This window comes from Homarus americanus, unplaced genomic scaffold, assembly GCF_018991925.1.
Source record: "Homarus americanus isolate GMGI-L3 unplaced genomic scaffold, GMGI_Hamer_2.0 scaffold42643, whole genome shotgun sequence".
NCBI lineage: Eukaryota > Metazoa > Arthropoda > Malacostraca > Decapoda > Nephropidae > Homarus > Homarus americanus.
The window spans coordinates 1,157,172-1,169,461 of record NW_024747582.1 but is presented as its reverse complement, the minus strand read 5'-3'; the positions used below and the strand labels follow the sequence as shown (position 1 = coordinate 1,169,461).

The 12,290-nt window shown below is 45.2% G+C and overlaps 1 protein-coding gene across 9 annotated transcripts in view; it reads right to left on the bottom strand.

The window, feature by feature from the left end:
* The window catches only part of LOC121879703 (nuclear receptor coactivator 6-like), a 135,287-nt gene that overhangs the window by 96,514 nt on the left and 26,483 nt on the right, over positions 1 to 12,290 (bottom strand). For all 9 annotated transcript variants that reach the window (XR_006091400.1, XR_006091401.1, XR_006091402.1 and 6 more), the window contains one exon: positions 10,118 to 12,002. Coding sequence is in view for 6 of the 9 variants with exons in the window: in XM_042386444.1 (XP_042242378.1) it covers positions 10,118 to 11,970 (1,853 nt within the window). In the remaining 3 variants the exon portion in view is untranslated. The remainder of the gene's footprint in view (positions 1 to 10,117; positions 12,003 to 12,290) is intronic.

The following is a 12,290-nucleotide window of genomic DNA, read 5'->3' as shown; positions in this document are numbered from 1 at the left end:
ACAAGGGTCTGTGACACACCCTAACACACACAACAAGGGTCTAGACACACACCCTAACACACACTACAAGGGTTTAGACACCCTAACACACAACAAGGGTTTAGACACACCCTAACACACCAAGCAAGGGTTCAGACACACCTAACACACACTACAAGGGTTTAGGACACAATTCTAATGACACACAAATAAGTGGCTCCAGACACACACCCTAACACACACTACAAGTGGTTCAGACACACCCTAACACACACTACAAGGGTTCAGACACACCCCTAACACACACAAATGCGTCTAGACACACCCTAACACAACAAGGGTTCAGACATACCTCTAACACACAACAAGGGTTCAGACACCCTAACACACACAACAAGGGTTCAGACACACCCTAACACACACCAAATAAGTGTGGCTTTAGACACACCCTAACATACACAACAAGGGTTCAGACACACCCCTAACACACACAACAAGGGTTCAGACACACTTAACACACACTACAAGGGTTCAGACACACCCTAACACACACTACAAGGGTTCAGACACACCCTAACACACACAACAAGTGGTTCAGACACACCCTAACATACTCACATAAGGGTTTAGGACACACCCCTAACACACACAACAAGGGTCTGTGACACACCCTAACACACACTACAAGGGTTTAGACACACCCTACACACAACAAGGGTTCAGACACACACCCTAACACACACAACAAGGGTTCAGACACACCCTAACACACACACAAATGTTGGGTTTAGGACACACCCTAACACACACAACAAGGGTTCAGACACACCCTAACACACACTACAAGGGTTCGAGACACACCCTAACACACACACTCGCTACAAGGGTTTAGACACACCTAACACACACAACAAGGGCTTACACACCCTAAACACACACACAACAAGGGTTCAGACACACCCTAACACACACTACAAGGGTTCAGACACACCCTAACACACAACAAGGGTTTAGACACACCCTAACACAGACACTACAAGGAATTCAGACACGAATTTAACACATTACCAACAAGTGGGTTCAGACACACCCTAACACACACTACAAGGGTTCAGACACACTTAACACACACAACAAGGGACTGACACACTTAACACACACTACATAAGGGTTCAGGACACACTCTAACACACACACAACAAGGGTTCAGACACACCCTAACATTACTACAAACAAGGGTTCAGACACACCCCTAACACACACTCAAGGGGTTCAGACACACCCTAACACACACAACAAGGGTCTGTGACACACCCTAACACACACACTCATGGAGTGGTTCAGGACACACACCCTAACACACACAACAAGTGGTTCAGACACACCTTGACACACACAACAAGGGTTTAGACACACCCTAACACACACTAGAAGGGTTCAGACACACCCTAACACACACTCATAAGTGTCTAGACACACCTAACACACACAACAAGGTTCAGACACACCCAACACACACAACAAGGGTCTGTGACACACCCCAACACATACAGTACTTATACACACTCCTTTAGCTAAGGGTTCACACGCACTCTCTAATATTATTTTACAATGGTTCAGACGCACTCTAACAAAAAATATATCTCATTCCCAAAATGTCAATAAACACACCTCCAACACGAACTTACTCCTCCTTAAAGTGTGTTTAAAAAATCCTTAAAAACCAGTCCCACACTGCTGCCGCCTCTCCCAACAGCACGAGTCAATGAGAGAGACGATCACCAACACTGGGTACAAACACTAACATAGGATTTGGTTGAAGAGAGAGAGAGAGAGAGAGAGAGAGAGAGAGAGAGAGTCAGTATAGCCAGGGTGTGTGTGTGTGTGTGTTAATTTCCGTTCACTACCACACACACTACAGTAGTATTAAACCCTCGCCTGGTCTAACCCTCTGCGTAATTATACTAGCGATCTCCTTTGTCCACCAGTGTCACAGTCAGTCTCTCTCTCTCGCCTCACTAGTGCCAGTCTCCCCTCCCCCCACTAGTGCCACTCTCCCCTCCAGTGTTCGTCTCTACAGTACACGTATCTCTGCCTCTTTGTGTCTGGTTAGCAAAGATTTTCATTTGTTCCAGTTTTCCTGTATCTGTATCTGTGTATGTGTACCAGAACCTTTGTTCCTCCGTCTATGTGTACCAGAACCTTTGTTCCTGCGTCTATGTGTACCAGAGCCTTTGTTTCTGCGTCTATGTGTACCAGAGCCTTTGTTTCTGCGTCTATGTGTACCAGAGCCTTTGTTCCTGCGTCTATGTGTACCAGAGCCTTTGTTCCTGCGTCTATGTGTACCAGAGCCTTTGTTTCTGCGTCTATGTGTACCAGAGCCTTTGTTCCTGCGTCTATGTGTACCAGAGCCTTTGTTTCTGCGTCTATGTGTACCAAAGCCTTTATTCCTGCGTCTATGTGTACCAGAACCTTTGTTCCTGCGTCTATGTGTACCAGAGCCTTTGTTTCTGCGTCTATGTGTACCAGAGCCTTTGTTCCTGCGTCTATGTGTACCAGAGCCTTTGTTCCTGCGTCTATGTGTACCAGAGTCTAGGAGTCTGGGCTGTCTATGTGTACCACAGAGCCTTTGTGTTCAAGTGTCTATGTGTACCAGAGCCTTTGTTCCTCCGTCTATGTGTACCAGAGCCTTTGTTTCTGCGTCTATGTGTACCAGAGCCTTTGTTCCTCCGTCTATGTGTACCAGAGCCTTTGTTCCTGCGTCTAGGTGTACCAGAGCCTTTGTTCCTCCGTCTATGTGTACCAGAGCCTTTGTTCCTCCGTCTATGTGTACCAGAGCCTTTGTTCCTCCGTCTAGGTGTACCAAAGCCTTTGTTCCTCCGTCTATGTGTTGATATCAGACAGTCTTTGTTCCTGCGTCTATACATACATGCATATACTTACACATACATACACGCAATTAGATTTACCCAACTGGAACTCATTATAACTGGTTATGTAAGTATTATTAGAGGTGCCACACACACACACACACATCATTATATTGTTTACACTAGGATGAGCCTTTCATATGTCGCACTTTACGGCTCCCGCGCGTATAAATATAAAAAATAAACCTCCAGACACCTTTACTATACGTGGCAGTGGTGTTTGGTATTTCACTGTTGTTGTGTAAATCTGTTTCTCCTTTGTTCCATGATGAAGTCAATTGGTTTTGTTCCCTGGTACGAGTAAATATCCAGATTTTGTTCCACAATACAACTAAATACCTCGATTTTGTTCCCTGATACGAGTAAATATCCCGACTATGTTCCCATACAAACTAAGGCACAAACCTCTGTTACGACCGTGTCGTATTTTTTTTTTTTTTATAACATGGTTCCATGTTCCATATTATTCCTGTAATGATGTGTTATTTACTATTATATAATCTAGTCACCTTACCCTGTGCTGTTAAGGTTTTAACTGTTATTATTTGTTCAAGCCCATCTTATTTCTTCATTTAGTATTGTAACAAGCATTCTTTGTTTCTCTAACGACCATCTGCATCGTTAAACAACCCATGTTTCACCGGCGGGTCGCATTGGCGCCAGAGCCGACCCTATATATAGTAGTCCACCTGTAGACGGAGTTGAGTCCAGTCCCTCTTGTCATTCAGTTCACGTTCTTTTGAGTGACACCCGCCACCTGTAACTTATACTTTATTTTATTTCTGTGATTGTTCCTGTCGCCACCAATGTGGTATATCTATGTGAGTACCTATTTATGTCTCTTATGTGTCCATCAGTGTCTGCTTAGTTACATTTAAGTAATTCAGTGTTGTTTCACGTTAGTTAATTTCAGTTAGTTATTTTATATGTTTATGCAGTGTTAACGTAATCCAGTGCTTTATTTTTATTCTATATATTTAAGCATTGTTTTGTTGTTTCGATGTTTAGTATCATTTGTGTCTTAAAAGTTTCGATAGTGAATCCGTTTGTTGTGACAGCCTACGAGGCTCTTTATCGTGTTAATATTTAATTTAATTTAATTAAATTCTTAAAGGTTTACTTTATTTATTTTTATTCACTTTTAATTTACTTCACTTTTTTTGTTTGGTTACGCCTAGAACCTGGATATTAAAGTAAATTAAGAGACGGCGTAACACTTCCAACAGGTGTTAGTGTCAAGCTCTCGTTCGCTACATCCAACAGGTGCGCTATACCAGTCCCCCCCCCCCCCCCCTCGGCCCCTTCCACCATATAAATATCTAAGAGGAATAACACGTATGTACACCTCTGAGAATCCAATCACTCACTTGCTGTACATTCATTTACCTTCCATTACAGCTCTTCTTCCTCCTCACACACACTTGAAGTTTACTGTCATGCTGTCTTGCTCAACACAATAACGACCACCACCACACACTCACTGACGTCTCCAACACTAACACCACACCTGAACCCCAGCACCATCAGAGAAAGCCACACACGCACACCACAACGCATCTCAAAAACCACACCCAACCCCCCCAACCACTCATTCAGAGGAAGACCCCCCCACCTCATAAACCAGTGGTGCGTAAATCTTCAAAACAAGACAAACGCACCTCAATGAGCTTTCAATATGACCCTTAAACCAGTTAGTTTAGTCGTTTATGGCCAGACAGACATCTCGGAGGGGGCGGGGGACGGGGTCAAGTCGTATAAAATGTCCTCAAAGGCGTGAAATTTACCCCAGACGAGGCTAATCCCAACGTGGCTGTGTTCATAAATACGTCAGGTAAAAGAGTAATCCCTTGACGGCACACACACACGAGTGGACCATACCAGAGGGCTAAAAATACCAAGTGAGAGGGAGTGAGCGGCTCATGTTGGTGGTGAGAGCCAGGGCGAACCCCCCCCCCCCACTCACACACGACTGGCTCGCTGGTTCACGTTAATCCAGGCACAATATATTAACCTCTGATAATGAATCGCCTGAACAATTTCCACCCTAACCTAACCTTCACAATACAGTGTCAAGGAGTGAGTGAGGTGTCGAGGTCAGGGTTAATTATTGTCAATCAACCTTGAGTCTCGTGTTTCCCATGACGACAGGAAAACTACCAAACAGTTTCCCCAGTTTCCCATCATCAAGTTCAATTCACGAGGTTCTAGTGTGGGAAAACGGCAGCCAAAAGTCGGTGATAAAAAGCAACACTGATTGAACACCTGTCCTGACCAATGCCTTCTGCTCCACCGACTTTATCTATAGCTTCCGGTAACGTCTGTAAGGTAGATATAAAACGCAGATCACTCCTACAGTACATACGGGATGACCAGGAAAGGCGCCAAGATGAAAAGCCAGCAGCGTGCAATAACAAGCTAAGGTGGCGCCCGAACCTCTCTCCTGACCTCCCGCCGTGCAATGACAAGCTACAGGTACGTAACACATCAGCACCACCAAGATAACAAGTGGATACCTCATGAGCCTTGATATGCGCGCGCACACACACGAGCACCCTGCTGAGATAAGCCACCACCGCCACACACACACTCCTGGGGTTAAGTATGACCTATCGACACCCACCACCAGGTACACCACACCGTACCTACGACCCCGGTCACGGTGCAGTAATGTCATAAGTTATAAAATAGGGGAGGAGAAACTATTATTGTAGGGCGAGGAGGGAGGTGTGGTGACCCTATCAGTGTAGGGAGGTGTGGTGACCCTATCAGTGTAGGGAGGTGTGGTGACCCTATCAGTGTAGGGAGGTGTGGTGACCCTATCAGTGTAGGGAGGTGTGGTGACCCTATCAGTGTAGGGAGGTGTGGTGACCCTATCAGTGTACCAAACAAACACAATAAATCAAGATTAATGGACCTGAAGAGTGTCTATACTGCAGCTGTTAAAGATAAGTATATATAGTAACCATTAAGATACTACCATAAACCAAAGAGATAGCTGATATACACCACCAGTAAATATAATGGATCATTTACGACCCATCAACCTTTCCACCAAAAAAGGTAGAGGCGCCAACACAGGATTGTCACAACCCAGGTGAGGGCGCACAAAAAACACCCCATCCGCCGGGGTTTTCCCCAATAGGAGTCCAAAATATTACGGGTGTTTAACGGAAGAAATACTTACCGTACACTAAGGATGGCTTCTCACCACATGTTCTCGTCACCAGGCATCCCTGTTCCTCCTCCAGGGGAAAATTTGGAGGCAACCAAGTCATATGGACGGTGCTGTACTTAAAACATCTACCACTACTCCGTAAGTCGGCCAGGGAGTGATAAAGCTTTGTGGTTGTAAGCGTAAAGATTTGTATGGGTGAGGAGGTTTAGCTGCTGGCTCCCCCACAAACTCCCGCTCTTAAAGAAATACATTTTCTAACGTCAACAAAAACCTTACCGTACACTTTTTCATCTCGTTTTTTTTCGTGTACTTCCATAATATACAAAATGTACCTGAAAACGGAACTTCAGCCAAATGTACCAGCAACGGGTGGTGGTGACGTTATTCAGCGGTCACAAACTCCGGATAATGTTCATAACTAAAATCATCATGTCTCTCTCTCTCAGGGGTAGCAAGCGCGTCCCTTTCACACGGTGGACAGGGGAGAGGTTCAACCCCAATTGTGTTGTTACCTCTTGGCCTCCAGGTAACACGTCTTCCTGTCTACTGTACCGCCACCACCACACGTCGCCTCACGCTATTGTTGTCACGCTCGCTCGCTGCCTTCACTATTTTGGTCCTGTATTATAAAGCAAACCTTCCCTCGACAATCCTCCACCTTCCTCTTTAACTGACACCCCTTCCTCTTTAACTGACACCCCTTCCTCTTTAACGGACACCCCTTCCTCTTTAACGGACACCCCTTCCTCTTTAACGGACACCCCTTCCTCTTTAACTGACACCCCTTCCTCTTTAACTGACACCCCTTTCTCTTTAACTGACACCCCTTCCTCTTTAACTGACACCCCCTTCCTTCCCTCCCTCGATAGTGTCCACCCCCCTCCAGTAATCTCCTCAGGGGGACGCCAACACACAAGGTCGATTCACAATTTTAAAACAACGAATCCGGGGCCAAAAAACATGTCATTTCCTTTAATTTGATTTTGTCTCGGTTACTGATATAACGTAACTCCCTCCAACCATACCCTCCTTCCTCACTATACTCACCATTACCATTCTCCACTATAATCACCATCACCACCCTCCTCCCTCACCATCTTTCCTCTCGTCGCCTCTTCCTCCCTTACACAAAACATAACTGCTATTCGCTCCTTTCCCAGAGTTGCGTTGTGCCCCCCCCCCCCCCACACACACACACACACACTTTCTCAGCCCCGGACCCCAACGCCACCCCGTGAGAAACCCCAGGATTTTTTGTGTATGATTGAGTCCCTTTTCCCACTGAACTTGTCAAAATGGGCAATGTCCGGTGAGGCCCCAGGCAACGTCGACGGGGGTGAATGACGCCAGGGGGAGGGAGTAACACCAGGGGAGTGAGTAACACCAGGGGAGTGAGTGACGCCAGGAGGACTCGCTCTTCCAGGTGTACGGGTAAATAGCTCCTGTACTAAATACCTGGCCACCGTCTCTGCTGCCATCACACTATTGTAATTACCAGCTAACTTGACCTTCCGTCTGCCGTACACCGTTTAGTCACCAGTACACAAACCCAACCCAACCTAACCAAATCCAACTTAATCTAACCCATCCCAACCTACTTATCGTGACGTAACCTAACCTAACCAAGACAGCGTACAGTGCGGAAGATGCCAGTCGTGTTACTACCTGACGTCACACTCATCTATGCCACCACCACCAATATACCCCAGTTAAATTATAGCAAAACCTGGATAAAATAGATGTTGTTTAATACTGCCAGGTTGTATTAGAGAGACACCCACCAGCGTGACAATAGATGGCGCTATCTCACTCAAGCTAAAAATATATAAACCTAAATAAAACAAACACTTCATCTGATATTTCTAAAGGTTAGGTTGGCGTGTGTGGTGAGCACTGACCACAAGACTATTCCCTACACCACCATGCTGTTGCCATTATGTAAGTGTGGTTGTCTGAAACAAGAAACTTTTATCGACTATAAACCATACAGTGGCCTTCCATTGACAGGCAACCAGGTAGCTACTGTGGTGGAGATAACGAAATAGTGGTGAAGGAAGTGAAGATAACGAAATAGTGGTGGTAGAGTCGGTGGTGGTGGATGTAGACAAAATCATCAGTATAATGATCCATCAATTACGTATTTTTATGACCTCCGTTCCACCAGCAGCCACAGCCCACATTACCATTGCCTTTATTCCCTAATTTATCTGCGTTTCCTTAATTTACATCCTGTTGGGGAGCTGAGCACGGCACGAGGGTGTCCTGCACGCGTCCCCACACCCCAGTCAGTCAGCTCCCTTACTTACGCTAACACAGCTTACACCATGATAACATATTTTAGCTGCTGTTATATTAATCTACATCCTGTTAAATCAGGTTAGGTTATTATTCATATGTTAATGTCAGCCGCCTCACGTACAGACATCACTGGCTACTAATAGTGTCAGCCGTCTCACGTACAGGAATCACCGGCCACTAACAGTGTCAGCCGCCTCACGTACAGGCATCACCGGCCACTAACCGTGTCAGCCGCCTCACCGGCCACTAACCGTGTCAGCCGCCTCACGTACAGGCATCACCGGCCACTAACCGTGTCAGCCGCCTCACGTACAGACATCACTGGCTACTAATAGTGTCAGCCGCCTCACGTACAGGCATCACCGGCCACTAACCGTGTCAGCCGCCTCACGTACAGGCATCACCGGCCACTAATCGTGTCAGCCGCCTCACGTACAGGCATCACTGGACACAGGCGTGGCTTGTGACACTGATTGCACCCAAGCAGGAAGTTGTTAAAAAGCTTCACTTTCCGGTGTAATACTGCCACCATACAGCCCTCACCTGAAGGACGTCATTGTGGACACCAAGTAACTGACCGTACCAACCAACTTGACTTAATCATTTTGCTTACATTTGTGTTAAGTTCATCATGTCTGCAGTCATTAAGAGTTTACACTGTAGCCGCCACCACCAAAATGGCAAGACACACCTGCTACACCACTACTATATAAACAAAACCCTATTAACACTCGGCTGTTAATACACTGACTTATTTTACAATATAACACAGCTAGAACTCATTTTATACAGGTATTAATGTTCAACACTTCCCAGAGGCCATTGTTAAAGGCTCTCACACATTCTGTCGTTCATGTAAACATTGATAAGTTATTTAAGCTGAAATGTTCTTTGTGGTCAAAAACCGTTCCTGTATACAAAGAGGGTAATATATTTTGGGGTGAATCACCTTAACCTCACCTGCTTCAGATGGATGGAAAGACTTTAAGTTTTCAGCTGCTGTATTCCCTCATATTACCAGTAATAAAACAGTTATGATGATACAGTAATTGCACTTCACCCGTCTATACTGTCGACAAATATTCCTACAATACCTGGGCACGATAAATGAGCAGAATGGAACTTGTCATCTGGGAATGGTTTCAGAGTCTTCATTCATTTTTCAGATTGCATATTGTTCAAGAGGTGTTTAATGAGTGTACCAAGTTTTACTGCCCTTGTCAAAGCTTTTCCTGAGCCACAAACAGTATAACCAACACTACACACCCCAATATACTTTGATGGCACGGGTAATCTTATTCTTGATACACTAACAATTTCTCTACACTCTTAACGTTGGAAGAGCTGTTACTTCCCAAGGATCTTTTCTCTCTACTCACTTGTCTATTGGCAAGGATCCGCGGGAGATCAATTGACACAGATGATTTGTACATGAAACAAAAGATTCTGACAAGAAAGTTGACAAATAAGCTCTCATGTATCAAGTACTGTACTGTATATATAATTCTTTATAAAAAAAATCACTTGATATAATGAGCCATCAGGTTAATTCGTACTAACAAAGTTAAATATGAAACAACTTTGTCCTGTAATAATTTCCCAACCATGAAAACTATCACAAACTGCTCATTAAGTTTTTAATGTGACTTGCTCTAGGATACAGCTAGTTGTTGTACAGCACACACATACAGTACAGTACCTGATAACTAAGACACTGTGAAGGTACTGTGCTTACCTGGTATAGACGACTTGTCCATTATTTGCCACTCTCCTCCATCCAAAGGGTACAATGAGTGGCATAAAATTCTTGTCCACAGCAGCGTGAACGGTAGGGGCACCTGCAGGCAAACCGCTGCACGGAGAGTTGACAACTCCCACAGGAGCACCCGAGCATCCCATCATACTGGCGTGATTCATGTTGGTACCTGCCATCTTGGCTCCCACAGGCACCATGGTCATGTTGCCTTGCATCATCACTGCTTGTTGCTGATGATCAGGAATCATTGCTCCACTCATCATGTGCTGCTGGGGATGATGATTTTGTACCCCCATAACACCAGTACAGTGGCCACTATTTTGCCCTCCCATCACTAGGTTACCTTGACCCATCAGACCTTGTCCATGACCTGCGTGATATTGGCCACTCATCATATTTGCATTTCCACCCTGCTGTTGTGCAACATTCATAGGCTGCCCTTGCATCATATTCATGTTCTGACCTTGCATGGTGTTCATTCCAGGCTGTCCTGCCACCATGTTCATGCCCTGGCCTTGCATCATGTTGACATTGTGAGCACAATTGTTTTGGCCCTGCATGACTTGCCCATGCATTGCATTGGTCCCCTGCCCCTGAACCACCCCCCCAGCTTGCATCATGCATGGCCTTTGCACATTGTTTACACTCACTCCAGGTGCCTGTTGCATCACATTCATATTTTGGCCCTGCACATACTGGTATTGCTGTTGCATTATTTGTAACTGTCCCCCTTGCATTTGCACATGCTGCACTGTGTTCACTTGATGGAAGGCCTGCACAATGTTTTGATTGTTGTACACACCTGTTTGATTCATCCCGCTTGGATTACTCCCGCCAGGTGACTGACAGGCCATGTAGTTTGGGTAAGAATTGTAACTGTTTGGATTCATAGTTTGCATATGGTTGTTCATATACTGTGGATTGTTCATCACATTGACTTGGTACTGTTGACTATTACTAAACTGATTATTTGTTTGTTGTTGTTGTTGGTGATGCTGTTGTTGAGTGTGTTCTGTCTGACTATCGGAGCTTAAACTACTACAACTGGACTCTGCAGTTTCCGATCTCACGGAGTCACAACGGGAACTAGTTCTTGGGCGAGCTACTACCATGTTATTGTTATTCATCATTGTGGTGTTGTTACAGCTGTTATTGGTCACTATCTGATTATTCATCATCTGTGGGTTATTCATCATAGCAGGGTTGTTACCCAGGTTTGCATTATTCACTTGCATCATGACACCATTTTGCACATAACCATTCATGGTGCCCATCACATTGACTTGGTTTTGTAGGTGTTGTTGTTGTTGTTGTTGTTGTTGCTGTTGTTGTTGCTGCTGGTGCTGTTGTGGTTGCGGCTGTTGTTGTTGTTGATTTACTGCTCTTGTGTGCTGCTGCTGTTGAAGACTGTGCTGCTGTGATTGTTCTGAGGCATGCACAGTGACGGTGGTGACATAATTACCACCAGGAAGGTACTGCACTTGCTGTGGTGCCTGGCTAGATGGGAAACAGTTATTGGTTCCATCCAACCCATTCATTTTATTCATGAGGAACTGTTGTTGCTGCTGCTGCTGAAGGCTGTCAGTCATTGGCATGCTGTAGCCAGGTTGTTGCTGTTGATGGTGCAATGGGTTAGCAACCCTAAAGCCATTGACCATGTGGGGGTTGGTGGGTTTAACTGGATGAGGTGTGATCATGGGACGCTGTGGTCCCTGTGCCCCTCCCGGCCCAGCCTGGCCACCCCCCTCACCTGCCACATATACCACCACATTGTGCGGCGGCTGCAGCTTACCACCACCACTCTCTGCTGGTGTTGCTGGTGCCTGGGACATGCTGCACTCGCCCCATCTGCACCATCACGTGTCTGCAAACACAACAAAAAAGTTCTTATTATCTACCAGAATATAACAACTTCTTTAATACATTACTGTACAACTGTACTGCACTTTCCAGTATAATTTAAAACTACTACTGCCAAGAATTAGGAAAATATAATTATTAAATTTATATGGTGTGTAGAGTACACAGTAGTCAAAATAATGAGATCACACGAGATACAATGTTTATTCAACGCTGTTATGAAATGACACAACTCAAACATTTTGAGATTGAAGAAGAATGTACAGTACTTAATGCTACTGCAGTAATAGTA